At 44.2% G+C, this 22,410-nt stretch overlaps 1 protein-coding gene across 1 annotated transcript in view; it reads left to right on the top strand.

Moving 5' to 3' along the window:
- Positions 1-22,410, top strand: part of HYDIN (HYDIN axonemal central pair apparatus protein) — a 329,731-nt gene that overhangs the window by 146,891 nt on the left and 160,430 nt on the right. Inside the window, 2 exon segments of the mRNA XM_088455949.1 lie at positions 3,456-3,694; positions 8,493-8,733. Of these exon segments, the coding sequence (XP_088312075.1) occupies positions 3,456-3,694; positions 8,493-8,733 (480 nt within the window).

The raw sequence follows: 22,410 nt of genomic DNA, 5'->3' as shown, positions 1-22,410 counted from the left end.
CCTCATCCTGTACTGTACATTCCATTCCTGTACTGTACACTTCATCATGTACATTACACCTCATCCTGTACTGTTCATCCCATTCCTGTACTGTACACGTCATCATGTACATTACACCTCATCCTGTACTGTACATTCCATTCCTGTACTATACACCCCATCCTGTACTGTACACCTCATCCTGTACTGTACATTCCATTCCTGTACTATACACCCCATCCTGTACTGTACACTTCATCATGTACATTACACCTCATCCTCTACTGTTCATCCCATTCCTGTACTGTACACTTCATCATGTACATTACACCTCATCCTGTACTGTACATTCCATTCCTGTACTATACACCCCATCCTGACTGTACACTACATCATGTATTGTACACCTCATCCTGTATTGTACATTCCATTCCTGAAATGTACACTCACTTCCTGTACTGTACACCTCATCCTCTACTGTAGACCTCATCCTGTACACTCCCTATCTGTACTATACACTCCCTTCCTGTACTGTGCACCCCATCCTATACTGTACACTCCCTTCATGTACTGTACACCTCATCCTGTACTGTACATTTCATCATGTACTGTACACCTCATCTCTTACTGTACACTCCTTTACTGTACTGTGCACCCCATGCTCTACTGTACACCTCATGCTGTACTGTACACTCCCTTCCTGTACATTACACTCCCTTCCTGTACATTACACTCCCTTCCAGTACTGTACACCTCATTCTGTACTTTCACCTCACCCTCTACTGTACACCTCATCCTGTACTGTACGGATAGTAGATAAGAACAGGTCTGGTTATGCTGGATATATAATAACGAGTACACGGATAGTAGATGAGAACAGGTGCGGTAATGCTGGATATATAATAACAAGCACACGGATAGTAGATAAGAACAGGTACGGTAATGCTGGATATTTAATAGCGAGCACACGGATAGTAGATAAGAACAGGTGCGGTAATGCTGGATATATAATAACAAGCACACGGATAGTAGATGAGAACAGGTACGGTAATGCTGGATATATAATAACGAGCACACGGATAGTAGATGAGAACAGGTACGGTAATGCTGGATATATAATAACGAGCACACGGATGGTAGATGAGAACAGGTGCGGTAATGCTGGATATATAATAACAAGCACACGGATAGTAGATGAGAACAGGTGCGGTAATGCTGGATATATAATAACAAGCACACGGATAGTAGATGAGAACAGGTACGGTAATGCTGGATATACAATAACGAGCACACGGATGATAGATAAGTACAGTACTGTACAGGTACGGTAATGCTGGATATATAATAATGAGCACACGGATGATAGATAAGTACAGTACTATACAGGTACGGTAATGCTGGATATATAATAATGAGCACACGGATGATATATAAGTACAGTACTGTTCAGGTACGGTAATGCTGGATATATAATGAGCATATGGATGATAGATAAATACAGTACTGTACAGGTACGGTATTGCTGGATATATAATGAACATACGGATGATGGATAAGTACTCTACAGGTACGGTAATGGTGGATATATAATGAGCATACGGATGATAGATAAGTATAGTACTGTACAGGTACGGTGATACTGGATATATAATAATGAGCACACGGATAGTAGATAAGTACAGTACTGTACAGGTACGGTAATGCTGGATATATAATAAGCACACGGATAGTGGATAAGTACAGTACTGTACAGGTACGGTAATGCTGGATATACAATAACGAGCACACGGATGATAGATAAGTACAGTACTGTACAGGTACGGTAATGCTGGATATATAATAATGAGCACACGGATAGTAGATAAGTACAGTACTGTACATGTACGGTAATGCTGGATATATAATAATAAGCACACGAATGATAGATAAATACAGTACTGTACAGGTACAGTAATGCTGGATATATAATAATGAGCACACGGATGATAGATAAATACAGTACTGTACGGGTACGGTAATGCTGGATATATAATAATGAGCACACGGATGATAGATAAGTACAGTACTATACAGGTACGGTAATGCTGGATATATAATAATGATCACACGGATGATATATAAGTACAGTACTGTACAGGTACGGTAATGCTGGATATATAATAATGAGCACACGGATGATAGATAAGTACAGTACTATACAGGTACGGTAATGCTGGATATATAATAATGAGCACACGGATGATATATAAGTACAGTACTGTTCAGGTACGGTAATGCTGGATATATAATGAGCATACGGATGATGGATAAGTACTCTACAGGTACGGTAATGGTGGATATATAATGAGCATATGGATGATAGATAAGTATAGTACTGTACAGGTACGGTGATACTGGATATATAATAATGAGCACACGGATGATAGATAAATACAGTACTGTACAGGTACGGTAATGCTGGATATATAATAAGCACACGGATAGTGGATAAGTACAGTACTGTACAGGTACGGTAATGCTGGATATACAATAACGAGCACACGGATGATAGATAAGTACAGTACTGTACAGGTACGGTAATGCTGGATATATAATAATGAGCACACGGATGATATATAAGTACAGTACTGTTCAGGTACGGTAATGCTGGATATATAATGAGCATACGGATGATAGATAAATACAGTACTGTACAGGTACAGTAATGCTGGATATATAATAATGAGCACACGAATGATAGATAAATACAGTACTGTACAGGTACGGTAATGCTGGATATATAATAATGAGCACACGGATGATAGATAAATACAGTACTGTACAGGTACGGTAATGCTGGATATATAATAATGAGCACACGAATGATAGATAAGTACAGTACCGTACATGTACGGTAATGCTGGATATATAATAATGAGCACACGAATGATAGATAAGTACAGTACCGTACATGTACGGTAATGCTGGATATATAATAATGAGCACACGAATGATAGATAAGTACAGTACCGTACATGTACGGTAATGCTGGATATATAATAATGAGCACACGGATGATATATAAATACAGTACTATACAGGTACGGTAATGCTGGATATATAATAATGAGCACACGGATGATAGATAAATACAGTACTGTACAGGTACGGTAATGCTGGATATATAATAATGAGCACACGGATGATATATAAATACAGTACTATACAGGTACGGTAATGCTGGATATATAATAATGAGCACACGGATGATAGATAAATACAGTACTGTACAGGTACGGTAATGCTAGATATATAATAATGAGCACACGAATGATAGATAAGTACAGTACTGTACAGGTACGGTAATGCTGGATATATAATAATGAGCACACGAATGATAGATAAGTACAGTACTGTACATGTACGGTAATGCTGGATATAAAATAACTGGATAGGTGCATTTTCCAGGCATATGATTTGCTTGTTCTATTCTCCAGAAACGAAAACGATCTATGTGGCGCATAGAACCCAGCAGTGGTGAGGTTCCACCAGAAGGAGAAGTACATCTGGCACTTGTGGCCCATCTGGATGATACCACAACCTTCAAAGACACTGTCCAACTGGATATTACTAATAGCAGCACCCATCTGATCCCGGTACATGCCACCGGCACAGGAACCACCATAGTCACTGACCGAGCATTTGCACCGGTGCTGAACCTCGGAGCCCATTTCAGGTGAGAAGTTTACAGTGGTCCGGTAACGGGAAACCTGTCTCTCCCCCTGACGGACCTTTATTCTGTGACATTCAATGCTCTGGGTTAATGGGCAGTGCTGTGATAGAGATCAGTGCACATAGACTGCTCTGAATATAGTTATGCGTTATATGTTCTCATTAGTGAAAATGGTGCTTATAATAATCGGGAACCTCCGTCTTCCATCTCTGTGTTCTGTCGGCCCCAATACAGAGACGCTTGCTCTATTGCACCCACACATCAGCGCCCTGACACATCCAGGTATAATGGGTGTGCCTACTCTGCCGCCCCGCTGCTGGCCAGGTTTGGGGGATGTTGCTGGAGCATTCCGTCTATCTTTGCTCGGCCTCTCTCACAATGCGGTACCCTGAGTATCAGGGCAGGGTATCGCTGCCACCACTGGCACAGGCAACGGTACCAGATAGAGGCTTCGCTGGAACTGACAGCAGGGTAGAGGCTTTGGGAGGACATAACATGGCATCACTTTTCCCATTGCAATATTTGAGGGATGCGCCTGTGAAGCCATGGTCTGCCCCTGTCCTTACCCGTAATTAATTATACATAATAATGCAGGTTATAAGTGACACTTAGACGATATCAGTGCCAGTGATATTATCCCTTCTCCTCCCGACTATATGCAGCCTGGCAGCTGGGCATTTCCTTGGCTCATGTAATGAGTGTGTTTAGGTCTCCACACCCTGCAATTATAGTATATTTCCTGCACCTGCAGTGGCTGGGCACAGATGTCTGCGGGTGCCAGACATGGCATTGACGTGATGCCTCCTTTGTTTGCTGCCAGGAGATGCAGATCTCTGCATAGTCTCTGGTGTCAGTGAAAGTGGGTATTTAGGTGGTTGGGGGCAGCCGCTATAGGATATGTGAAGAGGCGCTTTGGTTCAGGTTCCTTTTATCCTCTTGTAGCTCTTTTGTTTGTGGGTTTCATCTGATACTGAACTCATTGTGTGTTCTTTCAGAGGTTTATCCGATGATGGCAACATAATGCCATGTAAGATGCCAGTTAACCCTGCGGTCTCTGTTCTGGGCTTGTCTTCCAGTGCATGTACAGAGCCTGGAGGCCATTGCTGGGGCACACAGAGTTAATGGCGAGATGTGGCATATCACCTTGCGGCCCCTGCTGGTGCTTTGTGTCAGCATCATTGTTATTCACCCCGCTGAGTATAATGGGCAGCAATGCAAGATTATACCACAGTAACTTCATCTAAGCCCCTGCAGTAATACAAGAAGCCAAGGAGAGAGCGTGACCCCTGCCCGCCTCGCACACCATGTGCTCTCCCATACACGAGACGCCACTCAGACCTCACCAGCTGGCCTCACTCACCATGTGCTCTCCCATATGAGACGTCACCAGCTGGCCTCATACACCATGTGCTCCCCAATATAAGAGATGCCACTCAGACTTCACCAGCTGGCCTCATACACCATGTGCTCCCCAATATAAGAGACGCCACTCAGACCTCACCAGCTGGCCTCATACACCATGTGCTCCCCAATATAAGAGATGCCACTCAGACTTCACCAGCTGGCCTCATACACCATGTGCTCCCCAATATAAGAGACGCCACTCAGACCTCACCAGCTGGCCCCATACACCATGTGCTCCCCAATATAAGAGACGCCACTCAGACCTCACCAGCTGGCCTCATACACCATGTGCTCCCCAATATAAGAGACGCCACTCAGACCTCACCAGCTGGCCTCACTCACCATGTGCTCCCCAATATAAGAGATGCCACTCAGATATCACTAGCTGGTCTCACTCACCATGTGTTCCCCCATATAAGAGACGCCACTCAGACCTCACTAGCTGGTCTCACTCACCATGTGCTCCCCCATATAAGAGACGCCACTCAGACCTCACCAGCTGGTCTCACTCACCATGTGCTCCCCAATATAAGAGATGCCACTCAGATATCACTAGCTGGTCTCACTCACCATGTGTTCCCCCATATAAGAGACGCCACTCAGACCTCACCAGCTGGCCTCATACACCATGTGCTCCCCCATATAAGAGACGCCACTCAGACCTCACCAGCTGGTCTCACTCACCATGTGCTCCCCAATATAAAAGACGCCACTCAGACCTCACCAGCTGGTCTCACTCATCATGTGCTCCCCCATATAAGAGACGTCACTCAGACCTCACCAGCTGGCCTCATACACCATGTGCTCCCCCATATAAGAGACGTCACCAGCTAGTCTCACTCACCATGTGCTCCCCCATATAAGAGATGCCACTCAGACCTCACCAGTTGGTCTCACTTACCATGTGCTCTCCCATATAAGAGATGCCACTCAGACCTCACCAGTTGGTCTCACACACCATGTGCTCTCCCATATAAGAGACGTCGCCAGCTGGTCTCAATGTCTCAATCACCATGTGCTCCCCCATATAAGAGACGCCACTCAGACCTCAACAGCTGGTCTCACACACCATGTGCTCCCCCATATAAGAGACACCACTCAGATGTCACCAGCTGGTCTCACTCACCATGTGTTCACCCATATAAGAGACGCCACTCAGACCTCACCAGCTGGCCTCATACACCATGTGCTCCCCCATATAAGAGACGCCACTCAGATGTCACCAGTCGGCCTCATTCACCATGTGCTCCCCATATAAGAGATGCCACTCAGACCTCACCAGCTGGCCTCACTCACCATGTGCTCCCCCATATAAGAGATGCCACTCAGACCTCACCAGCTGGCCTCTCTCACCATGTGCTCCCCAATATAAGAGATGCCACTCAGACCTCACCAGCTGGCCTCATACACCATGTGCTCCCCCATATAAGAGATGCCATTCAGACCTCACCAGCTGGACTCACTCACCATGTGCTCTCCCGTATACGAGATGCCACTCAGATCTCACCAGCTGGCCTCATACACCATGTGCTCCCCCATATAAGAGATGCCATTCAGACCTCACCAGCTGGTCTCACTCACCATGTGTTCCCCAATATAGGAGACGCCACTCAGACCTCACCAGCTGGTCTCACTCACCATGTGCTCTCCCATATATACGAGACGCCACTCAGATGTCACCAGCTGGTCTCACTCACCATGTGCTCCCCCATATAAGAGACGCCACTCAGATATCACTAGCTGGTCTCACTCACCATGTGTTCCCCCATATAAGAGACGCCACTCAGACCTCACCAGCTGGCCTCATACACCATGTGCTCCCCCATATAAGAGACGCCACTCAGACCTCACCAGCTGGTCTCACTCATCATGTGCTCCCCCATATAAGAGACGTCACTCAGACCTCACCAGCTGGCCTCATACACCATGTGCTCCCCCATATAAGAGACGTCACCAGCTGGTCTCACTCACCATGTGCTCCCCCATATAAGAGACGTCACCAGCTGGTCTCACTCACCATGTGCTCTCCCATATAAGAGATGCCACTCAGACCTCACCAGTTGGTCTCACACACCATGTGCTCTCCCATATAAGAGACGTCGCCAGCTGGTCTCAATCACCATGTGCTCCCCCATATAAGAGACGCCACTCAGACCTCACCAGCTGGTCTCACTCACCATGTGCTCCCCAATATAAAAGACGCCACTCAGACCTCACCAGCTGGTCTCACTCATCATGTGCTCTCCCATATAAGAGATGTCGCCAGCTGGTCTCACTCACCATTTGCTCCTCCATATAAGAGATGCCACTCAGACCTCACCAGCTGGTCTCACACACCATGTGCTTCCCCATATAAGAGATGTTACTCAGACCTCACCAGCTGGCCTCATACACCATGTGCTCCCCCATATAAGAGACGCCACTCAGATGTCACCAGCTGGCCTCACTCACCATGTGCTCCCCAATATAAGAGATGTCACCAGCTGGCCTCACTCACCATGTGCTCCCCAATATAAGAGATGTCACCAGCTGGCCTCACACACCATGTGCTCTCCCATATAAGAGATGTCACCAGCTGGCCTCAGACACCATGTTCTCCCCAATATAAGAGACGCCACTCACACGTCACCAGCTGGTCTCACTCACCATGTGCTCCCCAATATGAGACGCCACTCAGACCTCACCAGCTGGTCTCACTCACCATGTGCTCCCCAATATAAGAGATGTCACCAGCTGGCCTCACTCACAATGTGCTCCCCAATATAAGAGATGTCACCAGCTGGCCTCACACACCATGTGCTCTCCCATATAAGAGATGTCACCAGCTGGCCTCACACACCATGTTCTCCCCAATATAAGAGACGCCACTCACACGTCACCAGCTGGTCTCACTCACCATGTGCTCCCCAATATGAGACGCCACTCAGACCTCACCAGCTGGTCTCACTCACCATGTGCTCCCCCATATAAGAGACCTCACCAGCTGGCCTCACACACCATGTGCCCCCCATATAAGAGACGCCACTCAGACCTCACCAGCTGGTCTCACTCACCATGTGGTCCCCCATATAAGAGACCTCACCAGCTGGCCTCACACACCATGTGCCCCCCATATAAGAGACGCCACTCAGACCTCACCAGCTGGTCTCGCTCACCATGTGGTCCCCCATATAAGAGACCCCACTCAGACCTCACCAGCTGGTCTCACTCACCATGTGCTCCCCCATATAATAGACTCCACTCAGTTCCCCCTATATAAAATGCATACTGTCCATCACCAGATACCTGTGAGAAATCTTTCAGTCCTATATAGAATATGATTAATTTCCTTTATTCAAACGAATAAATGTTAAATAGTTTGTATGTTGTGTGTAAACTATGATACATCTTCATGCAGTGCTGGTCCCTGCCGCTATCACTTCACTATGAGCAACCGTGGTCGCCGTACTCACCAGCTGTACTGGATGACCGAAGGATTCCCTCAATACCGCAAACGGCATCAGCTACCAAGCCTCAAACCTCGGGCGTCACTACCAGAAGCACATTGTCCAGTGTTTAGATTATCTCCATCACGTATGGAGCTAAATCCTGGGCAGAGTATGGATGTTGTGCTTGAGGGGTCCTCAGATAGTCCAAAGGCAAGTATTCCCGATATTAGTAGGGTGATAGGGCAGTATACTGAGGGATTAGTAATATTAGTAGGGTGATATAGCAGTATACTGAGGGATTAGTAATATTAGTAGGGTGATAGGGCAGTATACTGAGGGATTAGTAATATTAGTAGGGTGATAGAGCAGTATACTGAGGGATTAGTAATATTAGTAGGGTGATAGGGCAGTATACTGAGGGATTAGTAATATTAGTAGGGTGATAGAGCAGTATACTGAGGGATTAGTAATATTAGTAGGGTGATAGGGCAGTATACTGAGGGATTAGTAATATTAGTAGGGTGATAGAGCAGTATACTGAGGGATTAGTAATATTAGTAGGGTGATAGAGCAGTATACTGTGGGATTAGTAATATTAGTAGGGTGATAGAGCAGTATACTGAGGGATTAGTAATATTAGTAGGGTGATAGAGCAGTATACTGAGGGATTAGTAATATTAGTAGGGTGATAGGGCAGTATACTGAGGGATTAGTAATATTAGTAGGGTGATAGGGCAGTATACTGAGGGATAGTAATATTAGTAGGGTGATAGAGCAGTATACTGAGGGATTAGTAATATTAGTAGGGTGATAGGGCAGTATACTGAGGGATTAGTAATATTAGTAGGGTGATAGAGCAGTATACTGAGGGATTAGTAATATTAGTAGGGTGATAGGGCAGTATACTGAGGGATTAGTAATATTAGTAGGGTGATAGAGCAGTATACTGAGGGATTAGTAATATTAGTAGGGTGATAGAGCAGTATACTGAGGGATTAGTAATATTAGTAGGGTGATAGGGCAGTATACTGAGGGATTAGTAATATTAGTAGGGTGATAGAGCAGTATACTGAGGGATTAGTAATATTAGTAGGGTGATAGGGCAGTATACTGAGGGATTAGTAATATTAGTAGGGTGATAGAGCAGTATACTGAGGGATTAGTAATATTAGTAGGATGATAGGGCAGTATACTGAGGGATTAGTAATATTAGTAGGGTGATAGGGCAGTATACTGAGGGATTAGTAATATTAGTAGGGTGATATAGCAGTATACTGAGGGATTAGTAATATTAGTAGGGTGATAGGGCAGTATACTGAGGGATTAGTAATATTAGTAGGATGATAGGGCAGTATACTGAGGGATTAGTAATAGTAGGGTGATAGGGCAGTATACTGAGGGATTAGTAATATTAGTAGGGTGATAGAGCAGTATACTGAGGGATTAGTAATATTAGTAGGGTGATAGGGCAGTATACTGAGGGATTAGTAATATTAGTAGGGTGATAGAGCAGTATACTGAGGGATTAGTAATATTAGTAGGGTGATAGGGCAGTATACTGAGGGATAGTAATATTAGTAGGGTGATAGAGCAGTATACTGAGGGATTAGTAATATTAGTAGGGTGATAGGGCAGTATACTGAGGGATCAGTAATATTAGTAGGGTGATAGGGCAGTATACTGAGGGATTAGTAATATTAGTAGGGTGATAGAGCAGTATACTGAGGGATTAGTAATATTAGTAGGGTGATAGAGCAGTATACTGAGGGATTAGTAATATTAGTAGGGTGATAGGGCAGTATACTGAGGGATTAGTAATATTAGTAGGGTGATAGAGCAGTATACTGAGGGATTAGTAATATTAGTAGGGTGATAGGGCAGTATACTGAGGGATTAGTAATATTAGTAGGGTGATAGAGCAATATACTGCGGGATAGTAATAGTCGTATGGTGATAGAGCAGTATACTGAGGGATTAGTAATATTAGTAGGGTGATAGGGCAGTATACTGAGGGATTAGTAATAGTAGTAGGGTGATAGAGCAGTATACTGAGGGATAGTAATATTAGTAGGGTGATAGGGCAGTATACTGAGGGATAGTAATATTAGTAGGGTGATAGGGAAATATACTGAGGGATTATCATTGTGTGTCTTCTTTTTTCTGTGATATGTTATATATCGGTGTCCTTTTCTTTATATGTTATGTATCAGTGTGTATCCTGCCATGTATGTGATGTATCAGTGTGTGTCCTGCCATGTACTGTATGTGATGTATCAGTGTGTGTCCTGCCATGTACTGTATGTGATGTATCAGTGTGTCCTGCCATGTACTGTATGTGATGTATCAGTGTGTCCTGCCATGTACTGTATGTGATGTATCAGTGTCTGTCCTGCCATGTACTACTGTATGTGATGTATCAGTGTGTCCTACCATGTACTGTATGTGATGTATCAGTGTGTGTCCTGCCATGTGCTGTATGTGATGTATCAGTGTGTATCCTGCCATGTACTGTATGTGATGTATCAGTGTGTCCTGCCATGTATGTGATGTATCAGTGTGTATCCTGCCATGTGCTGTATGTGATGTATCAGTGTGTATCCTGCCATGTACTGTATGTGATGTATCAGTGTATCCTGCCATATACTGTATGTGATGTATCAGTGTGTATCCTGCCTTGTACTGTATGTGATGTATCAGTGTGTCCTGCCATATACTGTATGTGATGTATCAGTGTGTGTCCTGCCATGTACTGTATGTGATGTATCAGTGTGTATCCTGCCATGTACTGTATGTGATGTATCAGTGTGTGTCCTGCCATGTACTGTATGTGATGTATCAGTGTGTGTCCTGCCATGTACTGTATGTGATGTATCAGTGTGTGTCCTGCCATGTACTGTATGTGATGTATCAGTGTGTGTCCTGCCATGTATGTGATGTATCAGTGTGTATCATGCCATGTACTGTATGTGATGTATCAGTGTGTCCTGCCATGTACTGTATGTGATGTATCAGTGTGTGTCCTGCCATGTGCTGTATGTGAAGTATCAGTGTGTGTCCTGCCATGTGCTGTATGTGATGTATCAGTGTGTGTCCTGCCATGTACTGTATGTGATGTATCAGTGTGTATCCTGCCATGTACTGTATGTGATGTATCAGTGTGTCCTGCCATGTATGTGATGTATCAGTGTGTGTCCTGCCATGTACTGTATGTGATGTATCAGTGTGTGTCCTGCCATGTACTGTATATGATGTATCAGTGTGTGTCCTGCCATGTACTGTATGTGATGTATCAGTGTGTGTCCTGCCATGTGCTGTATGTGATGTATCAGTGTGTATCCTGCCATGTACTGTATGTGATGTATCAGTGTGTCCTGCCATGTGCTGTATGTGATGTATCAGTGTGTGTCCTGCCATGTACTGTATGTGATGTATCAGTGTGTCCTGCAATGTACTGTATGTGATGTATCAGTGTGTGTCCTGCCATGTACTGTATGTGATGTATCAGTGTGTGTCCTGCCATGTACTGTATGTGATGTATCAGTGTGTATCCTGCCATGTGCTGTATGTGATGTATCAGTGTGTGTCCTGCCATGTATGTGATGTATCAGTGTGTGTCCTGCCATGTGCTGTATGTGATGTATCAGTGTGTATCCTACCATTTACTGTATGTGATGTATCAGTGTGTGTCCTGCCATGTATGTGATGTATCAGTGTGTGTCCTGCCATGTATGTGATGTATCAGTGTGTGTCCTGCCATGTACTGTATGTGATGTATCAGTGTATGTCCTGCCATGTACTGTATGTGATGTATCAGTGTGTCCTGCCATGTACTGTATGTGATGTATCAGTGTGTCCTGCCATGTACTGTATGTGATGTATCAGTGTGTGTCCTGCCATGTACTGTATGTGATGTATCAGTGTGTGTCCTGCCATGTACTGTATGTGATGTATCAGTGTGTATCCTGCCATGTACTGTATGTGATGTATCAGTGTGTGTCCTGCCATGTGCTGTATGTGATGTATCAGTGTGTCCTGCCATGTGCTGTATGTGATGTATCAGTGTGTATCCTGCCATGTACTGTATGTGATGTATCAGTGTGTCCTGCCATGTATGTGATGTATCAGTGTGTGTCCTGCCATGTACTGTATGTGATGTATCAGTGTGTATCCTGCCATGTACTGTATGTGATGTATCAGTGTGTATCCTGCCATGTACTGTATGTGATGTATCAGTGTGTGTCCTGCCATGTATGTGATGTATCAGTGTGTGTCCTGCCATGTACTGTATGTGATGTATCAGTGTGTGTCCTGCCATGTACTGTATGTGATGTATCAGTGTGTGTCCTGCCATGTACTGTATGTATCAGTGTGTGTCCTGCCATGTACTGTATGTGATGTATCAGTGTGTGTCCTGCCATGTACTGTATGTGATGTATCAGTGTGTGTGTCCTGCCATGTACTGTATGTGATGTATCAGTGTGTATCCTGCCATGTACTGTATGTTATGTATCAGTGTGTATCCTGCCATGTACTGTATGTGATGTATCAGTGTGTATTCTGCCATGTGCTGTATGTGATGTATCAGTGTGTGTCCTGCCATGTGCTGTATGTGATGTATCAGTGTGTCCTGCCATGTGCTGTATGTGATGTATCAGTGTGTATCCTGCCATGTACTGTATGTGATGTATCAGTGTGTCCTGCCATGTATGTGATGTATCAGTGTGTGTCCTGCCATGTGCTGTATGTGATGTATCAGAGTGTGTCCTGCCATGTACTGTATATGATGTATCAGTGTGTGTCCTGCCATGTACTGTATGTGATGTATCAGTGTGTATCCTGCCATGTACTGTATGTGATGTATCAGTGTGTGTCCTGCCATGTACTGTATGTGATGTATCAGTGTGTATCCTGCCATGTACTGTATGTGATGTATCAGTGTGTGTCCTGCCATGTACTGTATGTGATGTATCAGTGTGTCCTGCCATGTGCTGTATGTGAAGTATCAGTGTGTCCTGCCATGTGCTGTATGTGAAGTATCAGTGTGTATCCTGCCATGTATGTGATGTATCAGTGTGTGTCCTGCCATGTACTGTATGTGATGTATCAGTGTGTGTCCTGCCATGTACTGTATGTGATGTATCAGTGTGTGTCCTGCCATGTATGTGATGTATCAGTGTGTATCCTGCCATGTACTGTATGTGATGTGTCAGTGTGTATCCTACCATGTGCTGTATGTGATGTATCAGTGTGTCCTGCCATGTACTGTATGTGATGTATCAGTGTGTCCTGCCATGTACTGTATGTGATGTATCAGTGTGTCCTGCCATGTACTGTATGTGATATATCAGTGTGTATCCTGCCATGTACTGTATGTGATGTATGAGTGTGTATCCTGCCATGTACTGTATGTGATGTATCAGTGTGTGTCCTGCCATGTGCTGTATGTGATGTATCAGTGTGTATCCTGCCATGTACTGTATGTGATGTGTCAGTGTGTATCCTACCATGTGCTGTATGTGATGTATCAGTGTGTGTCCTGCCATGTACTGTATGTGATGTATCAGTGTGTGTCCTGCCATGTATGTGATGTATCAGTGTGTATCCTGCCATGTACTGTATGTGATGTGTCAGTGTGTATCCTACCATGTGCTGTATGTGATGTATCAGTGTGTCCTGCCATGTACTGTATGTGATGTATCAGTGTGTGTCCTGCCATGTACTGTATATGATGTATCAGTGTGTCCTGCCATGTACTGTATGTGATGTATCAGTGTGTATCCTGCCATGTACTGTATGTGATGTATCAGTGTGTGTCCTGCCATGTACTGTATATGATGTATCAGTGTGTCCTGCCATGTACTGTATGTGATGTATCAGTGTGTATCCTGCCATGTACTGTATGTGATGTATCAGTGTGTGTCCTGCCATGTACTGTATGTGATGTATCAGTGTGTCCTGCCATCTGCTGTATGTGAAGTATCAGTGTGTCCTGCCATGTGCTGTATGTGAAGTATCAGTGTGTATCCTGCCATGTATGTGATGTATCAGTGTGTGTCCTGCCATGTACTGTATGTGATGTATCAGTGTGTGTCCTGCCATGTACTGTATGTGATGTATCAGTGTGTGTCCTGCCATGTATGTGATGTATCAGTGTGTATCCTGCCATGTACTGTATGTGATGTGTCAGTGTGTATCCTACCATGTGCTGTATGTGATGTATCAGTGTGTCCTGCCATGTACTGTATGTGATGTATCAGTGTGTCCTGCCATGTACTGTATGTGATGTATCAGTGTGTATCCTGCCATGTACTGTATGTGATGTATCAGTGTGTGTCCTGCCATGTACTGTATATGATGTATCAGTGTGTCCTGCCATGTACTGTATGTGATGTATCAGTGTGTATCCTGCCATGTACTGTATGTGATGTATCAGTGTGTGTCCTGCCATGTACTGTATGTGATGTATCAGTGTGTATCCTGCCATGTACTGTATGTGATGTATCAGTGTGTGTCCTGCCATGTACTGTATGTGATGTATCAGTGTGTCCTGCCATGTGCTGTATGTGAAGTATCAGTGTGTCCTGCCATGTGCTGTATGTGAAGTATCAGTGTGTATCCTGCCATGTATGTGATTTATCAGTGTGTGTCCTGCCATGTACTGTATGTGATGTATCAGTGTGTGTCCTGCCATGTACTGTATGTGATGTATCAGTGTGTGTCCTGCCATGTATGTGATGTATCAGTGTGTATCCTGCCATGTACTGTATGTGATGTGTCAGTGTGTATCCTACCATGTGCTGTATGTGATGTGTCAGTGTGTCCTGCCATGTACTGTATGTGATGTATCAGTGTGTCCTGCCATGTACTGTATGTGATGTATCAGTGTGTCCTGCCATGTACTGTGTGTGATGTATCAGTGTGTATCCTGCCATGTACTGTATGTGATGTATGAGTGTGTATCCTGCCATGTACTGTATGTGATGTATCAGTGTGTGTCCTGCCATGTGCTGTATGTGATGTATCAGTGTGTATCCTGCCATGTACTGTATGTGATGTATCAGTGTGTGTCCTGCCATGTGCTGTATGTGATGTATCAGTGTGTCCTGCCATGTGCTGTATGTGATGTATCAGTGTGTATCCTGCCATGTACTGTATGTGATGTATCAGTGTGTCCTGCCATGTATGTGATGTATCAGTGTGTATCCTGCCATGTACTGTATGTGATGTATCAGTGTGTATCCTGCCATGTACTGTATGTGATGTATCAGTGTGTGTCCTGCCATGTACTGTATGTGATGTATCAGTGTGTATCCTGCCATGTACTGTATGTGATGTATCAGTGTGTGTCCTGCCATCTACTGTATGTGATGTATCAGTGTGTGTCCTGCCATGTGCTGTATGTGAAGTATCAGTGTGTCCTGCCATGTGCTGTATGTGATGTATCAGTGTGTGTCCTGCCATGTATGTGATGTATCAGTGTGTGTCCTGCCATGTGCTGTATGTGATGTATCAGTGTGTCCTGCCATGTGCTGTATGTGATGTATCAGTGTGTATCCTGCCATGTACTGTATGTGATGTATCAGTGTGTCCTGCCATGTATGTGATGTATCAGTGTGTATCCTGCCATGTACTGTATGTGATGTATCAGTGTGTGTCCTGCCATGTACTGTATGTGATGTATCAGTGTGTATCCTGCCATGTACTGTATGTGATGTATCAGTGTGTGTCCTGCCATGTACTGTATGTGATGTATCAGTGTGTCCTGCCATGTGCTGTATGTGAAGTATCAATGTGTCCTGCCATGTGCTGTATGTGAAGTATCAGTGTGTATCCTGCCATGTATGTGATGTATCAGTGTGTGTCCTGCCATGTACTGTATGTGATGTATCAGTGTGTGTCCTGCCATGTACTGTATGTGATGTATCAGTGTGTGTCCTGCCATGTATGTGATGTATCAGTGTGTTTCCTGCCATGTACTGTATGTGATGTGTCAGTGTGTATCCTACCATGTGCTGTATGTGATGTATCAGTGTGTCCTGCCATGTACTGTATGTGATGTATCAGTGTGTCCTGCCATGTACTGTATGTGATGTATCAGTGTGTCCTGCCATGTACTGTATGTGATGTATCAGTGTGTATCCTGCCATGTACTGTATGTGATGTATGAGTGTGTATCCTGCCATGTACTGTATGTGATGTATCAGTGTGTGTCCTGCCATGTGCTGTATGTGATGTATCAGTGTGTATCCTGCCATGTACTGTATGTGATGTATCAGTGTGTGTCCTGCCATGTGCTGTATGTGATGTATCAGTGTGTGTCCTGCCATGTGCTGTATGTGATGTATCAGTGTGTATCCTGCCATGTACTGTATGTGATGTATCAGTGTGTCCTGCCATGTATGTGATGTATCAGTGTGTGTCCTGCCATGTACTGTATGTGATGTATCAGTGTGTATCCTGCCATGTACTGTATGTGATGTATCAGTGTGTATCCTGCCATGTACTGTATGTGATGTATCAGTGTGTGTTCTGCCATGTACTGTATGTGATGTATCAGTGTGTATCCTGCCATGTACTGTTTGTGATGTATCAGTGTGTGTCCTGCCATGTACTGTATGTGATGTATCAGTGTGTCCTGCCATGTGCTGTATGTGAAGTATCAGTGTGTCCTGCCATGTGCTGTATGTGATGTATCAGTGTGTGTCCTGCCATGTATGTGATGTATCAGTGTGTGTCCTGCCATGTGCTGTATGTGATGTATCAGTGTGTCCTGCCATGTGCTGTATGTGATGTATCAGTGTGTATCCTGCCATGTACTGTATGTGATGTATCAGTGTGTCCTGCCATGTATGTGATGTATCAGTGTGTATCCTGCCATGTACTGTATGTGATGTATCAGTGTGTCCTGCCATGTGCTGTATGTGATGTATCAGTGTGTCCTGCCATGTACTGTATGTGATGTATCAGTGTGTCCTGCCATGTATGTGATGTATCAGTGTGTGTCCTGCCATGTACTGTATGTGATGTATCAGTGTGTCCTGCCATGTATGTGATGTATCAGTGTGTGTCCTGCCATGTACTGTATGTGATGTATCAGTGTGTGTCCTGCCATGTACTGTATGTGATGTATCAGTGTGTGTCCTGCCATGTACTGTATGTGATGTATCAGTGTGTGTCCTGCCATGTATGTGATGTATCAGTGTGTGTCCTGCCATGTACTGTATGTGATGTATCAGTGTGTGTCCTGCCATGTACTGTATGTGATGTATCAGTGTGTGTCCTGCCATGTACTGTATGTGATGTATCAGTGTGTGTCCTGCCATGTACTGTATGTGATGTATCAGTGTGTGTCCTGCCATGTACTGTATGTGATGTATCAGTGTGTGTCCTGCCATGTGCTGTATGTGATGTATCAGTGTGTATCCTGCCATGTACTGTATGTGATGTGTCAGTGTGTATCCTACCATGTGCTGTATGTGATGTATCAGTGTGTCCTGCCATGTACTGTATGTGATGTATCAGTGTGTGTCCTGCCATGTACTGTATGTGATGTATCAGTGTGTCCTGCCATGTACTGTATGTGATGTATCAGTGTGTCCTGCCATGTACTGTATGTGATGTATCAGTGTGTGTCCTGCCATGTACTGTATGTGATGTATCAGTGTGTGTCCTGCCATGTGCTGTATGTGATGTATCAGTGTGTATCCTGCCATGTACTGTATGTGATGTATCAGTGTGTGTCCTGCCCTGTACTGTATGTGATGTATCAGTGTGTATCCTGCCATGTATGTGATGTATCAGTGTGTGTCCTGCCATGTACTGTATGTGATGTATCAGTGTGTGTCCTGCCATGTACTGTATGTGATGTATCAGTGTGTGTCCTGCCATGTACTGTATGTGATGTATCAGTGTGTGTCCTGCCATGTATGTGATGTATCAGTGTGTGTCCTGCCATGTACTGTATGTGATGTATCAGTGTGTGTCCTGCCATGTACTGTATGTGATGTATCAGTGTGTATCCTGCCATGTACTGTATGTGATGTATCAGTGTGTGTCCTGCCATGTACTGTATGTGATGTATCAGTGTGTATCCTGCCATGTACTGTATGTGATGTATCAGTGTGTGTCCTGCCATGTACTGTATGTGATGTATCAGTGTGTATCCTGCCATGTATGTGATGTATCAGTGTGTGTCCTGCCATGTACTGTATGTTATGTATCAGTGTGTGTCCTGCCATGTACTGTATGTGATGTATCAGTGTGTGTCCTGCCATGTGCTGTATGTGATGTATCAGTGTGAATCCTGCCATGTACTGTATGTGATGTATCAGTGTGAATCCTGCCATGTACTGTATGTGATGTATCAGTGTGTATCCTGCCATGTGCTGTATGTGATGTATCAGTGTGTCCTGCCATGTACTGTATGTGATGTATCAGTGTGTGTCCTGCCATGTACTGTATGTAATGTATCAGTGTGTATCCTGCCATGTGCTGTATGTAATGTAGTAGTGTGTGTCCTGCCATGTACTGTATGTGATGTATCCGTGTGTCCTGCCATGTGCTGTATGTGAAGTATCAGTGTGTCCTGCCATGTGCTGTATGTTATGTATCAGTGTGTATCCTGCCATGTATGTGATGTATCAGTGTGTGTCCTGCCATGTACTGTATGTGATGTATCAGTGTGTGTCCTGCCATGTACTGTATGTGATGTATCAGTGTGTGTCCTTCCATGTACTGTATGTGATGTATCAGTGTGTATCCTGCCATGTACTGTATGTGATGTATCAGTGTGTGTCCTGCCATGTACTGTATGTGATGTATCAGTGTGTCCTGCCATGTGCTGTATGTGAAGTATCAGTGTGTCCTGCCATGTGCTGTATGTTATGTATCAGTGTGTATCCTGCCATGTATGTGATGTATCAGTGTGTATCCTGCCATGTACTGTATGTGATGTATCAGTGTGTATCCTGCCATGTACTGTATGTGATGTATCATTGTGTATCCTGCCATGTACTGTATGTGATGTATCAGTGTGTATCCTGCCATGTACTTTATGTGATGTATCAGTGTGTGTCCTGCCATGTACTGTATGTGATGTATCAGTGTGTATCCTGCATGTACTGTATGTGATGTATCAGTGTGTGTCCTGCCTTGTATGTGATGTATCAGTGTGTATCCTACCATGTACTGTATGTGATGTATCAGTGTGTATCCTGCCATGTACTGTATGTGAAGTATCAGTGTGTCCTGCCATGTGCTGTATGTTATGTATCAGTGTGTATCCTGCCATGTATGTGATGTATCAGTGTGTATCCTGCATGTACTGTATGTGATGTATCAGTGTGTGTCCTGCCTTGTATGTGATGTATCAGTGTGTATCCTACCATGTACTGTATGTGATGTATCAGTGTGTATCCTGCCATGTGCTGTATGTGAAGTATCAGTGTGACCTGCCATGTGCTGTATGTTATGTATCAGTGTGTATCCTGCCATGTATGTGATGTATCAGTGTGTATCCTGCCATGTACTGTATGTGATGTATCAGTGTGTATCCTGCCATGTACTGTATGTGATGTATCATTGTGTATCCTGCCATGTACTGTATGTGATGTATCAGTGTGTATCCTGCCATGTACTGTATGTGATGTATCAGTGTGTGTCCTGCCATGTACTGTATGTGATGTATCAGTGTGTGTCCTGCCATGTACTGTATGTGATGTATCAGTGTGTGTCCTGCCTTGTATGTGATGTATCAGTGTGTATCCTACCATGTACTGTATGTGATGTATCAGTGTGTATCCTGCCATGTACTGTATGTGATGTATCAGTGTGTATCCTGCCATGTACTGTATGTGATGTATCAGTGTGTGTCCTGCCATGTACTGTATGTGATGTATCAGTGTGTATCCTGCCATGTACTGTATGTGATGTATCAGTGTGTCCTGCCATGTGCTGTATGTGATGTATCAGTGTGTATCCTGCCATGTGCTGTATGTGATGTATCAGTGTGTCCTGCCATGTACTGTATGTGATGTATCAGTGTGTGTCCTGCCATGTACTGTATGTGATGTATCAGTATGTGTCCTGCCTTGTATGTGATGTATCAGTGTGTATCCTGCCATGTACTGTATGTGATGTATCAGTGTGTATCCTGCCATGTACTGTATGTGATGTATCAGTGTGTATCCTGCCATGTACTGTATGTGATGTATCAGTGTGTGTCCTGCCATGTACTGTATGTGATGTATCAGTGTGTATCCTGCATGTACTGTATGTGATGTATCAGTGTGTATCCTACCATGTGCTGTATGTGATGTATCAGTGTGTTCTGCCATGTACTATATGTGATGTATCAGTGTGTGTCCTGCCATGTACTGTATGTGATGTATCAGTGTGTCCTGCCATGTACTGTATGTGATGTATCAGTGTGTATCCTGCCATGTACTGTATGTGATGTATCAGTGTGTGTCCTGCCATGTACTGTATGTGATGTATCAGTGTGTGTCCTGCCATGTACTGTATGTGATGTATCAGTGTGTGTCCTGCCTTGTATGTGATGTATCAGTGTGTATCCTACCATGTACTGTATGTGATGTATCAGTGTGTATCCTGCCATGTACTGTATGTGATGTATCAGTGTGTATCCTGCCATGTACTGTATGTGATGTATCAGTGTGTGTCCTGCCATGTACTGTATGTGATGTATCAGTGTGTGTCCTGCCATGTACTGTATGTGATGTAGCAGTATGTGTCCTGCCTTGTATGTGATGTATCAGTGTGTATCCTACCATGTACTGTATGTGATGTATCAGTGTGTATCCTGCCATGTACTGTATGTGATGTATCAGTGTGTGTCCTGCCATGTACTGTATGTGATGTATCAGTGTGTATCCTGCCATGTACTGTATGTGATGTATCAGTGTGTATCCTGCCATGTACTGTATGTGATGTATCAGTGTGTATCCTGCCATGTACTGTATGTGATGTATCAGTGTGTGTCCTGCCATGTACTGTATGTGATGTATCAGTGTGTGTCCTGCCTTGTATGTGATGTATCAGTGTGTATCCTACCATGTACTGTATGTGATGTATCAGTGTGTATCCTGCCATGTACTGTATGTGATGTATCAGTGTGTGTCCTGCCATGTACTGTATGTGATGTATCTGTGTGTATCCTGCCATGTGCTGTATATGATGTATCATTGTGTATCCTGCCATGTACTGTATATGATGTATCAGTGTGTGTCCTGCCATGTACTGTATGTGATGTATCTGTGTGTATCCTGCCATGTGCTGTATGTGATGTATCATTGTGTGTATCCTGCCATGTACGGTATGTGATGTATCAGTGTGTGTCCTGCCATGTACTGTATGTGATGTATCAGTGTGTGTCCTGCCATGTACTGTATGTGATGTATCAGTGTGTGTCCTGCCTTGTATGTGATGTATCAGTGTGTATCCTACCATGTACTGTATGTGATGTATCAGTGTGTATCCTGCCATGTACTGTATGTGATGTATCAGTGTGTATCCTGCCATGTACTGTATGTGATGTATCAGTGTGTGTCCTGCCATGTACTGTATGTGATGTATCAGTGTGTGTCCTGCCATGTACTGTATGTGATGTATCAGTATGTGTCCTGCCTTGTATGTGATGTATCAGTGTGTATCCTGCCATGTACTGTATGTGATGTATCAGTGTGTATCCTGCCATGTACTGTATGTGATGTATCAGTGTGTATCCTGCCATGTACTGTATGTGATGTATCAGTGTGTGTCCTGCCATGTACTGTATGTGATGTATCAGTGTGTATCCTGCCATGTACTGTATGTGATGTATCAGTGTGTCCTGCCTTGTATGTGATGTATCAGTGTGTATCCTGCCAT

This window comes from Taudactylus pleione, unplaced genomic scaffold (assembly GCF_031769625.1).
Source record: "Taudactylus pleione unplaced genomic scaffold, aTauple2 ptg000681l, whole genome shotgun sequence".
NCBI classification, from domain to species: Eukaryota; Metazoa; Chordata; class Amphibia; order Anura; family Myobatrachidae; genus Taudactylus; species Taudactylus pleione.
The sequence above is the reverse complement of the archived record's forward strand: the minus strand, read 5'-3'. Positions and strand labels throughout refer to the sequence as shown.